We start from the raw sequence: 18,749 nt of genomic DNA on the forward strand, positions 1-18,749 counted from the left end.
TGTGTGTTATGGCACAATTATACATTTTTAATTGTGCTTATTTTATGTACTCTTTTCTGATTCATTCGCTTTTCAGACCAAATTCATAATTTATCTAGGGACCATTTCCCCCCACAGTGGTTGTTAATTCAGTATTACAACACAGTTGGGTAGCAAGGGCTTGTCTGAAGATTTGTTTCTTGCATTGCTTTTTCCATCACAGGATGGATGTTTCTTGCATTGCTTTTTCCATCACAGGATGTGAGAATTGGTTATGAGTCACACCTGACATTTACCTGCACTTCTGCAGACACTCTCTCTCTCACACACACACACTAAATTTACACTAGTGCAAGCTATAATGAGACAAATGGGCAGGGAGGAAAAACCCTCCTGAATTTCGTTTTGTTTTTAATACACCTTGGAATTTTATGTTTTATATTTGTCATGTGGGTATTTAATTGCTTCCTTTGTTTGCAAGTAATACTGTAGATCTCACACGTTCCTCCTGAAGATATCTGAAGATTGCAGGCTGCAAGAGCAATCTGCATCTGAATTTGTAACCCTGCATGCAGGATCTTTTTTTTTTTTTTTTGTATGGAGCATCATCCCTGGTGGAAATAGTGGGCCGGGAGATTAGCAGGATCAGTGCAGGTGAGGCATTTCAAACAAGGGATTGTTGTTAAAACTACAAACAACCTTTAAAGCTGATGCAGCTCCCAAGTCAGTGTGAAGCAGCTGTCAGCAAGCCCTGTTAACTTGTGACCCTTCCACTCCAAATTCTTCTTGCTGGCACAGACTCCCCCATAGGAAAGGAAGAACTATTTTCAGTGGTGCTATCAGGGCAAGACTTTGAAACAGACACCCAGGGCCCCAAATGGAGTAAGGCTTGGAGGGGAGGGAGGGGTTTTTTTGGTGGGGGGGGGAATCAAGTGATATATAAATGTCCTGAATAAATAAATGTTCAAGTAAGTGTAGTAATATACATGACCATCCAAAGCAGGAGGAGTGCCTTTCAAGACCATAAAGTCCAGAGTCTAAAATTCCCTACCAGCACTGCTGATCATTGAACATCTTTATCTGCTGTGGAAGGACATTTGTCCATGTGTGCAAAATGCAGCTGCATCTTAGGAATTACTACAGCCAAGTGGAACATGCATGTACACTCCTCTTCTTCTGGGACATAATAATTGCTCATCTTCATTTTTCGCTGCCTCCAAAGGTCCATGTCCTATGATCCTGTGCTGTTTCCAGATGGCTTAGCACCACTAATCCAGCTATTTGCACATGCATAGGAAAGCCACTGGGGCAGCATCAACATGAAGGAGTTCCACCGACAGGAGGCTTTTAAGCACATCTGATATCAACAGAAGTTACTTCTACATAAAGTGTGTTCCGAATCAAAACCCACTTCAGCTTAGAATATGCACCACTCTAGCCAGGCTATGGTTGTTAATGCATGACTAGGAATGCATGAAATGTAATCCCCAAACTTCAGAAATGATAGGCCTTGCACACCTTTTTTTAATTTGGCATTTGCTTCATTTGTTATATATACATATTTAAAATATGTACAAAGTAAAAATACAAAATAGACAATTTTTTTTATAAGTTACACAGTTAGAAGCTAAGCTTCTCTTTGAGTTAACCCCCCCAAAAAATCACACCAAAAAAACAAAAAACAAAAAAGACAACCCAGACAAAATATAATATTCTTCCATCTGCATACTTGCAATTGCCTTGGTATAAAATATCCATACAGTGTAAGAGTACAAAATAGTGTACAGATCATAGAAGCTGTGCAAAGACAGCAAAGTTCAGTCAACAATCAAAGAGGCAGGTCCAGTTCCCTGCATCCACACATTGCACCTGCAGCAGTCACAAAACAAGGAGATGGCCAAAGAGCTGGGGACAAATGTGGAAATGGTATGAAGCAGACAGATGCATAAATTAACACAGAAATGTTCAACACTGGAACCAAGCCAGGGGCCATGGTTCTTGTGGGTGCAAGTGAATGATTTCAGGGGCAGCTCCAGTTCACATGCCCACACTCAGTAAGTGTCTCTCTGGAATAGCAACCACCAGCACCACCACCCCAATTCACACTGGCTGCATTTTAGAGCTCAGCATGCGAGCTCTAATCATTAACCACCACTTGGATTTTGCAGCATCACATCAGCATCGCAACAGATTAGGGTTTATGGGGAAAAGATTGCTGATATTTTTAGAGAAATCAACACATCCTGGTATTAGCTAAGTGAATCACAACTGAATTAGGCTAATTATTCTGCTTCTAAATCAACATGATCTTAATACCAAAGGGGTGTGTATGTTTTAATGGCTTTCTAGTCTATAGTTTTCAATTGAAAAGTGCAAGACTGGCTGATTAGTCAGTGATCACAACAGGAGGATATTGAGGCAAGGAGTTCCTAATCAGGGTAGTTCTGGAATATGTCATACAGAAACCCCAAGGTTGCATGATGATCAGTACATTGTCTGTTTGAACCATGTGGGTGTGGAAGGACACCACCTCTTCAATTAGATAGCCCTTAGTTTATTTACATCTTTGCAATGTCCCCTTTCATGATAGCAAGAAGAAGAGTCTCTATGAGACCGTGATCTCTTCTTCCTCCTCCTCCCCCTCTTCGTCCTCTTCCTCAGAGTCTGAGAAGTCTGACGGTTTGCTGGGGCTGCTGGAATGGGTGGGGGAAGGGAGCATGTGGGAGTCCAACCTGTCTCTCAGGCGTGGGTCATCTGTGGACTGGTGATATGTTAAGGAATGCCTGGGGCTGGCTGGGCACCGGGGTGAGACTGCTTCTTCCTCCTCCTCTCCAGAGCCTTTCTTGCCTACGTCACTGAGATCTGGGTGAGGGTTGAACTTCGTGGGTAAAGTCTGCTCCCGGCAGCCGCCAGATGACAGGAGCTCTCTCTCTTTGGAGTTTCTCCACTTCATCCTCCTGTTCTGAAACCAGATCTTCACCTAGAGTTTTCAAGGGTATGCAAATTACTTGGGTTGTCCAAAAACATAATGGGTTATAGCCTGACCTAATGTGGTGGCAGTAGAAGAAGCATACATTTGCACAATGGGACTTTCCTTCCCTCCTCCCTGCTGCCCCTTGTGCACCCTCAAAATCTGCTCTAAAGGTTGGGGGCCTCCAAAGCAGATTTGGGGGGCATAGTGTGGGGATGCAAGGAGGTGAAGAGAAGGGAAAGTCAAGTTTCATGAGATAAACTAGACTTACCCAATGTTGAATACAACCCCATGCCTCGTTGTTGCAAGAAGGTGGGAGTTTTTGCATCTCTTTTTTTAAGTATGCATAATGGAAACAACCATTCTAAGGTGCTCCAGGTCTGCATTCAGGGCAGCAACTCACAGGAAAGCTCATATATCTGATGGCAGCCAGCACTTCCAAATTTTACCAATTTTCTGGTTTTCTCTTTGGCGAAGATCTTATCCCCCACCCTTGTCCCAGAATTGCAAGTAAATATGTTGGACTAGCCCGAGGAGACCTCATGAAATTCTCAATGGGGGCTGTGAAAATAAACCTGAGGGTGATGCGCATTGGGCTGCAATAAGCATTTCTATTCTGTCAAGCAGCTTTGAGACCATTTTCTGCAAGAAATGCAATAAAGGATAATATAGTGTTTTTTGTTTGTTTATTTGTTTTCAGCGACTAATTGTGTGACACCTAACAGTCTACTTGCAGAATAACCTTTCATTCACACAATGAGATTTCCCGTTCCTCTCCCCAAACACAAGCCAGGGATCAACTTGAGGAATTAGTCACATTGATTTGAATGAGACTAACCTATTCATGCAAAACTCTCCATGGCCCCATTTAAGAAATAATAACACTTAGAGGTAGCCATGCATGCATACTCAAAACTAAGTCCCGTTTATTTCAGTGGTGCTTACTTGCAGGCAAACAGTATAGTGCTATGCCAGGCATAGGCAAATTCGGCCCTCCAGATGTTTTGGGACTACAACTCCCATCATCCCTAGCTAACAGGACCAGTGGTCAAGGATGGTGGGAGCTGTAGTCCCAAAACATTTGGAAGGCCGAGTTTGGAGATGCCTGATGGAACCATAATAAATTTGTTCATTTTCAAAAGTGCGAGTAATCAAAAGACTGTCATGCTTACATCTCACTGAAATCAATGGTAGTATAATACCACAGTGAGCAACTTTCAGATTGTCAGGTCCTCAGTGCTGCCAATATTATCTGGATGGAGTCTTTGGCTCCAGTTCAGAAAGTCTCCTTATACTCACACTTCTCTTTGAGGAGGAGAGGTCTTGATTTTGAGAAGTGAAAGTTAAATGTCTACCGCCACCACCACCAGCCTCTTTCCAACCTGTGGCTTCACATTCTCTGTGATTGTCTAGGGGGAGAAAGAAGATGAGTTTACCTGGGAGTCCTTCAAGCCCAGCTTGGCTGCCAGTTTCTTCCTGTCTGGTTTGCTGATATACTTCTGCTTTTGGAACATTTTCTCCAGGGCTTTGCGCTGCACATCTGAGAAGACAGCCCTACGGAGCATACCTCTGCGTGGTTTCCCCCGGGCAGCCAGAGGCCAAGAGAAAGTGCCAGGAATAGGCACCACAGATGAAGCTGTGAGAAAAAGAAAAAATAAAGCACTGAAACAGGCTGGATTTTTTAAAAGAAAGACAAGCTTGGTTCCAAAAGTCCTGCTCCAAAAGATGGAGTCCCCATCCCACTGAAGTCAAGGAGCAAATCTCCCTTTTATTTGCATGCCCATAGATTTCTCTCTTCGCCTTTCTCTTTCTTGCCACCTCTTTTTTCCTTTCTGTACTCTCAGCTGAATTAAGCAGATCAGCACCTATGAACCTGGTTTTGTGAAAGGGAGTTTACGCTTAACTTAACTGTCCTTTTCAGCCAATGGTAACCAGATTTGATTAGATACACCAAGTGAATGTATCTATAGTTGGCTTGTTTTGTTACCAGATTCAAAGATCTTAACTTTCAAAAGAAAAGGCCGGGAAGATAGAGGTATAATTTTAAAAGGGGGGGAGGGAAGGGGATAAGAACTCCCCCCCTCTTGTCTGAGTATTTAAATGTTCAGAAGTCCCATTCCCCCCCCCCCAATTGCAGGAACTTTATTTTACCCCAGATTAAAATAAGGGACTTTTCTTATAGGAACAAAAAAGTCCTTTTAAGTGGCAAGTTTTGATCAATCAGTATTCATCTTTTTAATATATGAATCTTTCCTCCCCTGCCCCCACCTCTTCCTTACAAAACTTGCAGAATTCACTCTGGAGACATGAAAAGTAACAGCTAATTAGCACATTGACTGGTTCCCAATGGAATTGGTATGATAAAAAGGGCAGAGTTTCGCCTTTAAGCGGAAAGAAAAACTCCCAAAGAGAAACAGAGATTCTAATGAAGCGTGAATGGTAATTGTGTAGTAATGAACTAACAGAAAAAGACTGAGGACAAGCAGCTAAAGCCATATATTATTGGAACAAAAGAGATTTACACTTTCAAACTAAACACAACTGCATGCCAAGCTCCTTGGAGAGAATACTGATGACACAGCCTTCTCTTTCCCCAAATCATTTTCATTAAATGGACATGAAAAGCTATATATAAGGCTCAAGTTGTTTTTGTTGGGCCATTCAAATGCTGGAGAAAGGAAGCAAATTCCATTATCAGGAGAGTGAATGAAGGAGCTCTTGGCTTTTGGTACAAAGTATATTAGCAGCTTGTTGGTAGAGTGATATTTTTGAGCGTCGTTCTTCTTAACCGTCACTTTTCTCAGCTTCAAAATTAAGATTTGAAGTTAACTTGCCTAGGCATTCCTAACTTGAAAATGTTTAAAAGAATATGCTTCAAATAATCAGTTGAACACCAACAGCGGATTAGAGTAGATCTGTGTGTGATAATTTGGAGCATATTCTTCTAAACATATTTAATTTCAGTTCAACACTAGTTGAGGATTATAGATGTGTAATGTGAGAGGTACCCTCTGTGTATGATTCTACACACCCCATAGAAAAAATTGAAAACCCAAACTGGCAGTGGAACATAACTTCAGTATGGAAAAGTGGTATCTATAGGTGTTTCTTTTGTGCCTCTCTTTCTTTTGAAAACTTGAGGGAGCTTACCTGGGGGAAAGGCTCTATTGATCTCCTTTCCAAACCACCTGCCTAACTGTAGCAATGCTGTAGCACCAGGTGATCCCCAGCTCACGCCAGGCGCTATATGTTGAGTTTTAATACTTTGGGTGGCAGAGGTTGCAATGGTCAAGTAACATCAAGTAGCAGGAAAGTTGGCAATCATCAGGGTAGTAGGGTGTGAATTGGTCCTGGCCTCCCAGCCTGATTCTGCAGAGCCTGGGACCCACCTGCTTCTGAGGTCCCTTTGAGATGGAGGTAGGTAATAACTTTGTCAGAGCAAAAGATTTGGAGGTGGGGGGTTTGGCTTCGGCCACACCGAATTCCCAAACAAGGGAGCGCTCCATGTGGCCTTGTGAAAACGTTGGCAAAGCGAATGACCTTTAAAGGGAAATTAGCCCATGGCTGGTAAATGTCTATCAGCAGCACGGCGGAGTCAGCGCTTGGTCTGTGTGTGGTTGCCCGGAGGGAGCTGACCAAATTGGTCATGGTGCTGAAACTTTTGTTGCCGATCACCGGCTCTGTGGGAAAACCGCCGCCCTGAAGAGGAGGCCGGACAGCATCTCTGTGTCAGAATTGAACCGCCTCGCATTCGGACCGTGACAATCCCAGCTAATTTGTCGAGCAGGGGAGGGGCGTGGGGGGGGGGGAGAGAGAGAGAAATTGGGAACGAAAATGTCAAGCAGCCACCGCGCTTGTGCTAAATAGGGCATCAAATTGGCGCGACGGATTCTTGAATGTTGTACCCCGTCCAACCTCTGAACTGGAGGACGAGCAACGGCCTCCCCCCTCCCCCAACCACCACCCATCCACCGCCACCTCCCGGACCCTCCGAAAGATATAATTCGCTTTTGATGCCTGCAACAATGAGGGAGCAGTGGGTGGCTGGAGGGGGGGGAGAGGGGCGAGCGCAGAGGAGGACCCCAGACCTACCTGGAAAATAAGAAGACCTGATGAAAGGTTGGAAGGATCCTTCGAAATACGGGAAAGTGAAAGTCTTGGGAGGGACGTTCTGCATCAGCGCGTGGGAGGTTTCTGGGGAGAGCAGAGAAAATGCACATCAGTAAGGACGGGATGAAGATGAGGAGGGGCTGCGGCTTAGTGGTTAGAGCGCAGGCACTAAAATGCTAAGGGTTCCCGATGGTTCAGTCCTTGTCATCTCCAGGTAGCAGGATCGGAAGAGACGCCTCTCCCCTCCCAAGCCTGAAATCCCGGAGAGACAATGTCAGGATGCTGGGACAGTGGTCCTCCTCCACCTAGCTTCCTGTGCAACTAATGAATCACACTGACAAACCATTACTAGAACTGACATCTCTCTCTTTTTTGTCACGTCCGTGGTGCAACCGCAGTCTCTCTCCCACCCCCCCACCCCCCGGAATAGTGTCTACTGATTTACCTACCACAGTTGGGAAGGATATCTAATTACTCCCCCCTTTTAACTCTCCCCACACCTGGTTTGTGACGCGATCCTCCCTACTGCTATAAGAGTATGTGTCCCCCCAGCTCCTTCTCTCCTGAATGGGTGCGCAAAGGAGGAAGCTCCTGCCCATCTCGTCAAGTCTCTCTCTTACACACACACACACACACACACACACAGGCACACCTGGCACCTCCCCGCTCCTCCCATTGGCAAGGCCTCCTTCCCTGAGCCAACCCGAGCGGAGGCTCCCTCCCTCAGCTCCCCCCCGACGGCGCAGCGCGCTCACCTGTCCGGGGCGCCGACGACAGGATGGCGTGCACGCCGAACTTGAGGAAGGGCGCGTCGCTGGCGGGCGAGGCGGAGGCGGGCGCCGAGCAGCCCCGCCGCGCAGCGCCGTCGGAGTTGGCCGGCTCGGCCGACAAGGGTCCTGGCGGGCCCGTCCTGGCGGGGCTGGCGCCTGACAGAGGCGGTGGGGACAGGCTGGCCGGCGGCGGGGCGCCGCCACCGCGAGGCAGGTAAGCGGCGGGCCGGCTGATGCGGATGAGGTCTTCCACCAGGAAGCTGGAGTGGCCGGAGAAGGCGGACTGCAACGACTGCGGCAGCGTGAGGGTCGGCGTGGGCCGCAGGAGACTCGGGTAGACGGCGGGAGGCGCGATCAGGCTGGGGAACATCATGGCAGGAGACGGGGAGGGAGGCAGAGGAAGCGCCCGCCTGGCCAAGGGTCCAAGCCTCAACTTGGAAGGGCTGGCTGTGGCTTTTCCAAAGCAGTCTTCGCCCCGCTTCCTTTTTCCTCCCCCCTCCCGCTTTTTTTTATTTTTTTAAACAAATGGTCTTGTTCTGTCTCCTTTTCTCTCGAGATCCACCTAAGCGAGACTGGCAGGCTTCTTCTCCTCGGCCTTTCTCTGGCGCAATGGGGTTTTATAGGGGTCCGGGCCGCTCAGGCGCTTCCCGAAGTGACAGCTCCCACAATGGGGTTCTCCCCTTGAGTTTCATTCATCGGGCACTCGGGGCTCCCTGATTGGTCCGGGGGCGCAATTTAGGATTGGATTAGGCTTCATCAGCAAGCCCCGCACAATGGGCCCGCCACAAAGAAGGGGCAGGCATCAATTTTGCATATTGACCGCCTCTTGGGGGAAAGGCGTCGCTCCGAGGGCGACCAGCGGGGTTTTGTTCCGAAGCAAGGCGCGCGCACACGGGACGGATAGTTAAATGCGTATTTCTTATTTATTTATATATTTACAAAAAGTTTCCAGGGACATTTTCTCCCCCACCCTCCTCAGGGAAAAAAGGGGGGGAATTATTTCAAGAAAAGCATTAAATTTATTTGCACTCTTTCTCTCTCTCTGTCCCTCCCCCGCTGGCTCTCAGGAAATAAAGCAATAAATATTCATATAAACTTATCTCGGAGCTTTCTGCAGAATAGAAAATACAAATGAGGCAACGTGAAGTGAAATCTTTGCCGCAGATGAAAAGGGTTTTTTTTGATATATGATCCGCTGTGCCTTTTGGGGGGGCTTTGTTTGGGGGGGGGTTAGTTGCTAAACTTAAATTGGGCTGCTCCCCAGAGTGTCGGAACAAGTTTCCAGTTGCTAAGGTTTAAACGGGCTCCCGCGATTGCTGCGGTTAAAGACCTAGTAATAAATCAGCGTTCTGGGATGGAGTGTTTTGGTGTGGTTTTTTTAAAAAAACTCATCCAAAGCAAAACTATATATAGGTCTGTATATAATGGAAATTAGAACTACATCTTCGTCGTAACCACCGCATGTCTGGCTTTGACACATCCTGGAAAGCAAAAATATAGCTTTCTTTGTTAAAAACCATTTGCTGAAGACACAATATTACCCATTTTGGGAAACAGCCTTACATCGCATACAATTACTAATTCATATTATGTACCGATTTTTAAATTTAATGTTTTGTTTTGGACAATAAAATAAACCATCGCTTTATAATAAAAAAAAAGACTTTAGCCGATTTGCGCTCCGATCCTAAATATGTTCCTGGGAAACAAAACCATTTATTTGCTGTTATGGAAGATAAGTTCCTATTTCGACTCACGTCGAAGTTCCATTGCTTGATTTCAAGCGGATTCGCCTCAAATCGGCGTCAGCCGCAAGGGCTGCTGCCATCGTACTGGGTTGTGCATCTCAACGGCGCTTTCTTTTCAAACAGACCCACGCTGCAAGGCACACCAAGGTAAGCCCCAGGCGTATGCCCGATATGTAATGCTATGGGACTGGGCTTCCGAGGAACAGTGAAGAAGACTGCACTGCCACTGTCGCTCCCTGTACAGGCTGATCGCATAATTATTTGCTTGATGTTTCAGCCCTCTAGTCTCTAAGCGGCTTTTTAGCAGACTTTCTGAAAACACCTCTCTGGAGGAGCAGTAGGGCTAGACTTGGAGCGAGACCTAAGAGTCCTGAAGACTGACACATTTATTATGGCAGAAATTCCGCGTGCTGCAGCGCACTTCCTCAAGATGCATCGTTATGCTGAATTGCAGGTGTCTGGGAAAGAGGCAAGACTGCGATCAGGGAAGTCTGCCCTGGCTTTCGAATGGGAAATTTAGCACAAAGCCCCAACTCCAACCTCACTGAAAAAAAGCGATATTCTGGTATTCAAGAAAAATCGTTGGTGGGTGAATGCATAAAAGAAAAACCAACGCAAACGTGCTGGGCAGTCGAAAATTGAGGGCAGTTAACACTGCAAAGAGGTCGTTGCAAAGGCTTTCTTTCCCTTTTCTTTTCTCTTTTTGAACCTCTCCGTTGCAGAATCTCTAACAGATGTGTTAAATCGTCGTATGTTTTAAAAGCACCCTATTCAGCCTTTTGGTGCTGAACTTTTAGCCGGCAGAAGCGTGCAGCCCGAGGCAGGCAGCCCTGATCCTATTAAGCATGAACTAACTGTCACCTTCAGCTGTTTCAACACCCCTCTTTTTTTTAACTTGGGGACACAAAGCTTTCTCCCTTCCAAAAAAATCTTATTAACCAGCTTTACTTTCTTTCCGTGGTTTTCCTTTGGGGTCTGGGGCTTCGTCTTTTCCTTTCTTTCTTGGGGGTGTGCGTGCGTGCGCTCATGATCTCCATGTCTCCATGCTTTAACCATTCGGAGGGGGGGGGGAGAAAGTGCATCTGTGATTTATATCACATTAGCGAAGAAAGAAGGTCTGTTCAATCTCTCCCTCGATTCAAATCAAAAAGTTATTTGAGGGAAGGCGAAGGGGATTAGTCTACGAAATAATATGGTGGCGTTAGAAGCCCCTCCTGCTCCCACCGAGGTCTCCCCACCCACAAATACCCCTACCCAACTGGGAGTAAGTAAGCACTGGCCCGAGCTGACAGCAAATGGAGTGGCTTGATATTTAAGGCGCGATTTCCACGCATTACTATGTATTTTGGAGAAAACAAAGAAAAAAACCTAAGAAATGGTACAGAGGGACAACGGATATCTCTTGCAAAAAGAGCAGAGTTTGGGCTCTGAATATAAATAATCCTCACTTTCCAATGCTCGCGGTGGGCTGACTCTCGCTGTCCCTCCGCAGCTCTTTTTTGCTCCTGCGGCAGGAAGTTCCACTGCTCCATCTACTATTCTAAGTAGCAGCTTGATCGTAAACCGCAAAGGGGGGGGGGGAGGGAGCAAATGCTCTTCGAAGCTTCAAGAGCAGTGACTTCGAAATAAGTCCCATAGCGCGGATGCCAAGGGGACATATTTGGAAAGCTGCACTGATGGGCGGGGAGAAGTTCTCTTTGGGTGGGTCCAACGTTGGCCATACTCAGTAAAGACCCACTAAATCAATGGACCTAAATTAGAGTAGACCCACTGAAATCAATGGACAGGACTAAGTATGGCTAATTGACGGGGTGGGGATGGGGTGGTGTACAAGTTCATCCCATTGAATCCAGTGGCGCGTATTTCCAAGTAGTAACGGACCCGGCTAGCTCCTGGCACCCGCTGACTCCGGAGCAATTCTAAATGAGAAGTCAAAAGCTGCTGCTTAATAGCATTCGGATTTGTTTCTAGTGTGGTTCCTTTTTTTGCAACAATTGTGCAGAGACCGATTCAATGTAAGTAAATGAGAGAGGACACCGAAGACCACTAGAACCATTCACCCCTTGACTTTTAAAACTTAATAAATCTTGGAAGTCATTGGAGGTTAGCATTTGGAAGCTGCAGAAGGTTTATTCGATCTTTTGCATCCAGTCGCGCTTCTGGAGACTGGAAAGTTATTCGTGTTTGTGCTGAGGACATTTGCTTAGCAGTACGTCCTATTAAGTCATGAAAAGGTACAGGCTGCACACAGCGGCTGCTATTCAGGTGTAATAATTAAGACGGATCTAAAGGATATGAGGTTATCTTTGTTGGAAGAGAAAGGGCTGCTCAGAATTAGGCTGAACCTAACTAAATGATCCTTCCTCAAGTTCAGACATGAAGCAACTGATCAGAAACAAATACTCCGGCTTTGTACTTCCTGATACGAATGAGAAATCACCAGGTCATTCATAAGCACAAGAAGGGAGGGGATCCTAACCATCCTTTATGAACGCGTAATGAATAAGACAAAGCTGGTTAAATGAGCTTGAGGAGTCACTAGTGCGCATGGGCGGAGCCATGATTTTTGTTGGGGGGGGAACAGGACTTTTGTTAGGGGGGGCAGATGTGATTGGTCAGTTACTTAAGTATTTCTATTGTTTTACTTGATGGGGGGCAGATGCCCCCCTTGACTACGCCCATGCTGTAGTGCGTAACTACTAGCCTCTGCAAAAGCCCCCCTTTCAGGGCATGTTCACTTTCAGGTTGCGCTTATTTTATTTCTAGCACTGGAAAGAAGGAAGAGCATTTGTGGTTCCTCACTCTGGGCTACTAAAGTTTTGCCATTATTTAATTCCATACCTCGAGGAAATGGAGAAGGGGCGGGGGGGGGGGATACGGTTTACGATATTTCTGCTATTTCAACTCATGTCAAGAAATCAAGCCAGTGAGAACAGACGTTCTTGGGATAAAGCTCAATGGGTAGCGACAGCATTTTGAATTTGCTCGCTAAGGAATGGGTTCGGATTTGGGACGCCGACCCAATAGGCTTCAGTCCGACTTAGGCCCCCGACCTTCTTGAAGCGAGCAGACTTCTAAGCGCAAGTTTCAGAAAACCCTAACCCCTTGGCCATTCGTGTTTTACATACCCTCCAACATTTCTCCGATGAAAAGAGGGACGTCCCATTCCATAATGATAATTTTACTGTTTATACCCCACATATCTTATTGGGTTGCCCCAGCAAATCTGGGCAACTTCCAACATATATAAAAACATAATAAAACATTTAGAAAAACCCTCCTATACTGGGTTGCCTTCAGACAACTGGGGGTCGGATAACTCCATACCCTCCAACATTTCTCCAATGAAAACAGGGCCATCCTAAGGAAAAGTGGGACATTCCGGGATCAAATCAGAAAACTGGACGGCTTCTCTAAATCAAGGATGTCCCTGAAAAATAGGGACATTTGGAGGATCTGGTTGCCGCTAGTAGGATACAGATTGCCACAACCCATTGTTTCGGGTGGGAAGGTGATTAAAATGGAAAAGTATTTACGCGCTGTTATCCTTAGAAACCTTTCTGTTTATAATTCGCTTTGGTCATAACGTGTGTAAACGCAGTGAGCGAGCAGGCGCCACATCCCAAGAATCGGAGCGCAATCCACAGTCCCACCGACGCTGTGGTACCTGGAGGCAACAGGTGACTGGCATAACTTTCTGAGACAGGTCTGGTGTGTCTGCCAGCCCCATTCACAACCCCGAAAATATGTGACGTTCAAGGCTGCAGTCCGACGGAAAGACCCCAGGGAGAAGGACGGGCTTCCGAATCAGAGCGGATCCGGTGACGCGCCACAGCAGCTCCAGCGACTTGTCTGGCTTCAGGGGACCGGAGGCGAAAGGCGGAATTGCGGCCCAGGCAGGCAGGCAGGCAGGCAGGCAGTCGCTTGCCCTTTCGTGGCAGCTCCCGTGGCCCCGTCGGGCTGCCGGGAGGCGAACCTTTGCATTGCCTCTCATCTGGGTCCGCCGCCCGCAAAGGCGCCCACGTGGCCCCGGGCTCTGTTTCGGGGGCGCGCAGGAGAATTCTCTTAAGCAGCGCGGCGAAAGGGGCCCAAGGAGCTATTGAGAAGGGAAGGCCGCCGCCCAAGAAGCCCAGAAATCGGAGGGAAGGGATCTTCCTTTTCAGCGATTCCTTTGGAAGTGTCTTTTCAAAGGCGCTGGGGGTGGAAGGGAAGGGACTTCTCCCTCTAAAACCTGTGACGAATGCCGCTTGACCTGGGATCGGCGGCGCGGGGAGAGGGCGGGGTGCTGCGTCCTACCATTCATTTCCATGTCCTGATCTCCCAACTTTCTTCCTTAACTGTCACTCGGCGGCTTTGTTGCCGTTGTCCGCCTCTCCTTCCCCTTTATGGCTAAAAAAATTTATCAAATTGGGGGGTGTTGCTGGTGGAACTTGGAGCATGCACAGAGGGATGGAGGGATCCAGGCAGGGCCCGGCCCCAAAGACATCTTGTTGCCTGGGACTAAGCATCTTTCACCCCTCCCATTAAGGCTCCAGGCCCCCAAAGCCCAAAATCACCTCTTCCCCTTCCAGGCAGTGAACAGCCAGTTACAACAGATGGGTGCCACCAACCAATGCTGCGACAGTCTGGTGGGACACCAGATGGGCTCTGTCGGTGCTCTGCTGCTACCCCAACCTCACCGAGGCTCTGATCTTGCCTGTACCCTCCACGCAGTAAAGCTGCTGCTCGGAGCCCATCTGAGAGTTGCTGGACCCAATGTCAGTTATACACAGCATAGACCTGTGGAAATAATGGACTAGAACAACTTCACGTTTTTCAATTTCAATGGATCTACTTGATGTTGGTAGGGCCAGCTGTTATGCAAGGTTGATGAAAGCTACTAACCAAAGGGGCACTGTGGGTGGTAGCTGTTCCTGACCCAAAATGCCAAGTTAGTTGTCCTAGTCCAGGGACAACCAACTCCCAAGAGACTGCAATCTACTCACAGAATAAAAAAACTGGCAGTGATTTACTCTTTTTTGGAGGGGTTCAGGTCAAAGTTGTTGAGCTTTTTTAAGGGAGAAATGTCCTGGGTTTCTTGGGTTCAGCTAAGGAAACTATCTGCATCTTCCGTTCCAGCGATCATGCAAAAATGAAGGACGGGGTGAGGAGGCGGGACCAGATGCTCTTATGCCACCGCAAGGAAAAGGAGCTAACAATCGATCAGAACCTCCCAGGGATCGACCAGTCAATCACGATCGACCTGTTGGACATCCCTGGTAGCACATTTGCTAGCATGTACTAGTCAGTTTCTTAGAATTTGCCTAGTTCCACGGTTCTTCTGGAACCAGTCTCCTCACAGTTCTTTATTACCACATTCATTTTCTGAGTTTCACCTCCATTACTATATCCATCTTCTGCAGTATGGTGTTTCTTCAACTTCTCAAAGTTAGCATCACCCTGTGAGGAGGAACTCTTGAACATTACATGAAAGAGTCCAGCTGATGAGGAAATGGTCCTTTTTTCACAGGTTGCCTAAACAATCTACAACAATAAACAAATTCACAGGACCATGGGGTTTATTTTGGACATAGGCTTGGGTCCTAACTTTCCATTAGAGTTCACATCCACAGAATGCCTGCGCCCCCACCTCTGTCCTGTTGCCTCCTGCACCTCCTGAAAATCTGCTCCTGGGTCTTGGGGACTATGGTATGGGATACGTGCAGGGCTCTGCAAATTAAATGGGAGAAGTTTGCTATCAACTTGCACAAAGTCAACAAAGTTCTGTTGCCTAAACTGCACCATCCATGGATGCAAGGGCGAAGCATCAGCTGGCAAAAGAATTGCCAAGTACAAATAAATATTTAAGAGGAAAACTTCAATGAAGGGTAGAATGAACATGCTCAATGTTTGTGTAATAATGAGTGACTTGGTGGTCAGCAGCCAGCAGCAGTTTCACTTAGCTGATTGCAGCCTCTGGGAGCTTGTGACCAGGACTTGTTAAAAAGGAGTGTTTGTCAGGGATTTGGTGAAGGAGGAGAATGAGCTTGTGTCATTTGGATTAAGGCTGGTTGTTTGAGCTGTTTGGAGGTTTGATTGTGAGTTTGTGTGTATGTGGCCTCTGCTAGAGCACAGGGTCTAAGAGAAGAGAAGGTACAGCAACTTGAGGCTCATTTATCCACACTTTGAGCTACTAGGTAAGATGATGAATTTCTTGATAGAGCAGAGTGGACTGTTCTTGAACAGTGAGGCAGGTGGTTTGCCCCTAGAGAGAAGGAAGATCATCTACTGCAGGAGATGAAACCCTGGAGGAGCGTGACACATAGAAGCAGGACATTCAGGATCCATGCTGTTTCACTGGTTTAGCAAAATATAGGAAGAACTTCTGGCAAGAAATGGGTTGCACCTCACAGTCATTGGCAAGAATCTGTTTGCTTAGAGTCTTGTGAACCTGATCAGGAGATTTTCAAACTAAATGCTGAGGGGGAAGGAGACAATATTACAGATTGCAGGGGAACACTTGGTACTAGGTATAATAGCTTCATTGATGCACAGGAAACTGAGGTAGTGCTACAGAAACATGCTAAAGGGCAGGAAACTATACTCTATACTAATGCACAGAGTATGGGAAACAAGCAAGACAAATTTGAGCTCTTAATGCAAGATGGTAAATATTACCTAATGGGCATTACTGGAATGCAGAAACTGAGGGATATAACCTGTTCAAAAGGAATAGATCATACAGGAAGTGAGGAGTAGCAGCATTATATATAAAGGATGTATGCACTTGTAAAGAGATCCATGAGCATGGAAGGCAGATTGAGAGTATATGGGTAGAAATGTAGGAGAGGGAAACAACAGAGACATTAATTTGGGTGTCTGCTATAGACCACCATGCCAGACTGAAGACTTGGATGAAGCCTTCCTACAGCAGAATACCAAACATTAAAAAAGGAGAAATATAGCAGTCATGGGAGACTTCTACCCTGATATCTCTTGGAACTCAAACTCTGCCAGTAATGTAATATGCAACAATTTTTTCAATTTCAATAGGGACGAATGTAAGGTTTTACACTTAGGTAGGAAGAACCAGCTGCACAAATATAAGATGGGAGACACCTGGATTGCCAGCAGTACATGTGAAAAGTATATTGGGGTCTTGGTGGACCACAAGCTTAGCATGTCAACAGTGTGATGCCGCCGCAAAAAGAGCAGATGCTATTCTAGGCTGCATTTACAGATGTATAGTGTCCTGATCAAGGGAAGTAATAGTACCACTCTATTCTGTCTTTGTCAAACCTCACCTGGAATACAGTTCTGGGCACCACAATTTAAGAGGGATATTGACAAGCTGAAATGTGTACAGAGGAGGTGACTAAGATGGTCAAGGCTCTGGAAACCAAACCTCATGAGGAATAGTTGAAGGAGTTGGGTATGTTTAGCCTGGATGAGAGGAGACCGAGAGGAGATATAATAGCCATCTCCAAATAGCTCAAGGGCTGTCACATGGAAGATGGAGCAGGCTTGTTTTCTCCTGTTCTAGAGGGTAGGACCTGAACCGACAGATTCAAGTTACGAGAAAGGAGATTCTGACTAAACATTTGGAAGAGCTTTCTGATGGTAAGATATGCTTGACAGTAGAACAGACTCTCTCAGAGAGTGGTGGGCTCTCCTTCCTTGGAGGTCTTCAAGCAGAAGTTGGATGCCCATCTATCATGGATGCTTTAGTTGGGTTGGACTTTATGACCTTCGGGATCCCTTCCAGCTCTACAATTCTATGATTCTATGTCCTGTTGGGGGGGGGGAGACTGAGAGGCAGCTTAGTTTGGGCTTTGTAAGCATCTTAGGGTGCTGAGTGTCCCTAGAGCAGGCATGGCCAAATTTGGCCCACCAGCTGTTTTGGGACTACAACTCCCATCATCCCTGACCACTGGTCCTGCTAGCTAGGGATGATGGGAGTTGTAGTCCCAAAACAGCAGGGGTTTGGAGTAGATGATCCTCAGGGTTCCTTCCACTTCTACAGTCCTATTTCTATAATTCTATGATTTATGGTGGGGCAGAAAACTGGAGGCTGGGTAAACAAAATGGAATGGAATATGTGCAGGAGGGCATGGCTGGTTGGCTGAAACATTGAAAAGGCTCGCTTGTAAATAATAATTCATCGATGAAAATAGATACGATACATTTACTGCTACAGAACTAAGTTTTGGATTGTAGTCTATCATCCTATTGTAAACTGGCATGGAAAGATTTATGCATAATTTTAATGGAAGTACATCCCATTATTTATCTTTTCTTTGCTTACATTATAGAGAATTCAAATTGAGCCTCACTACATGGACATACGGGCATATGAAGGCTGCTGGAAGTTCCCTTGCAATTGCTGCACATAACTTTTCCTAGAGAGCCAGTGTTGTGCATGCATCCCCATCAAAACTGGGTACCTAGAAGCCCTACTGCTAACAATTTGTTTTAAAAGGCACTAAGCAATTGTGGGTTGACAGTGGTTTGACACAAGCCCAGTCCTGTGAATGGTTACACTTGTGCAGGGTCAATCCAAACAATGCCTGGTCCCTCAGCATGCGAGAGCAGTAAAAACATCAACAATTACCCGTCTGCTATATGACATTCACTATATGCAGAAATAGCTGTGAATGGGCTCACCTTGGCAGCTTAGCACAGACCACTATGGGAACTCATTTATGCAGCGATTCCAGTAGGCTGATGTGTGTCGTTTAATTTATGTTTAGGTTGGGCAGGTAAGGGAGCTTAGAACCCAAGTCCAAATCAGGAAGCATCATCCATTTAAATAGGAATGCTCTTGATGGCAAGCCTTTTGCAATGTATATAGTTTAGGGGCAAGGGAAGAAATGACTGCTTGCCACATTTTGCTTGTTTTGCCTTCCTGCGATAACTCATATTCCAAACATGTTAGCATCTGATGGAACAAGAGAGGCTAGGAAATCATTTGGGCCTGAATGCATTTCCTGCTGGTGGCCAGGCTTCTCCACCTGGGCGCCTTTGGCTAATGCCCCTCTCACTCAAATCTAGGCTATCTAAAACACACAGAGAGATTTCTCTATTTTTGATTCTTTCTAGAGGGGGGCGGGTAAAGATGAAGGTTCTCTGCGTGGAGTTTTAATACCTTTCTAGGTGCCCTTATTGATGCTCATCGACCTTGCTGAATGCCTG

The 18,749-nt window shown here is 46.4% G+C and overlaps 1 protein-coding gene across 1 annotated transcript; it reads right to left on the bottom strand.

Annotated features, from left to right (window-relative positions):
- Window positions 1-1,509: 1,509 nt before the first annotated feature.
- DBX1 (developing brain homeobox 1) lies at window positions 1,510-8,401 on the bottom strand. Its single transcript, XM_083728780.1, has 4 exons — window positions 7,816-8,401; window positions 7,043-7,144; window positions 4,387-4,586; window positions 1,510-2,959 (listed from the first exon to the last, which is right to left on the bottom strand). Exons 1-4 carry the CDS (start codon window positions 8,201-8,203, stop codon window positions 2,585-2,587), a joined length of 1,065 nt encoding a protein of 354 aa, XP_083584906.1. The 5' UTR covers window positions 8,204-8,401; the 3' UTR covers window positions 1,510-2,584.
- Between the last annotated feature and the right edge of the window lie 10,348 nt (window positions 8,402-18,749).

Source organism: Podarcis gaigeae (assembly GCF_964106915.1).
Source record: "Podarcis gaigeae genome assembly, chromosome: 1".
NCBI classification, from domain to species: Eukaryota; Metazoa; Chordata; class Lepidosauria; order Squamata; family Lacertidae; genus Podarcis; species Podarcis gaigeae.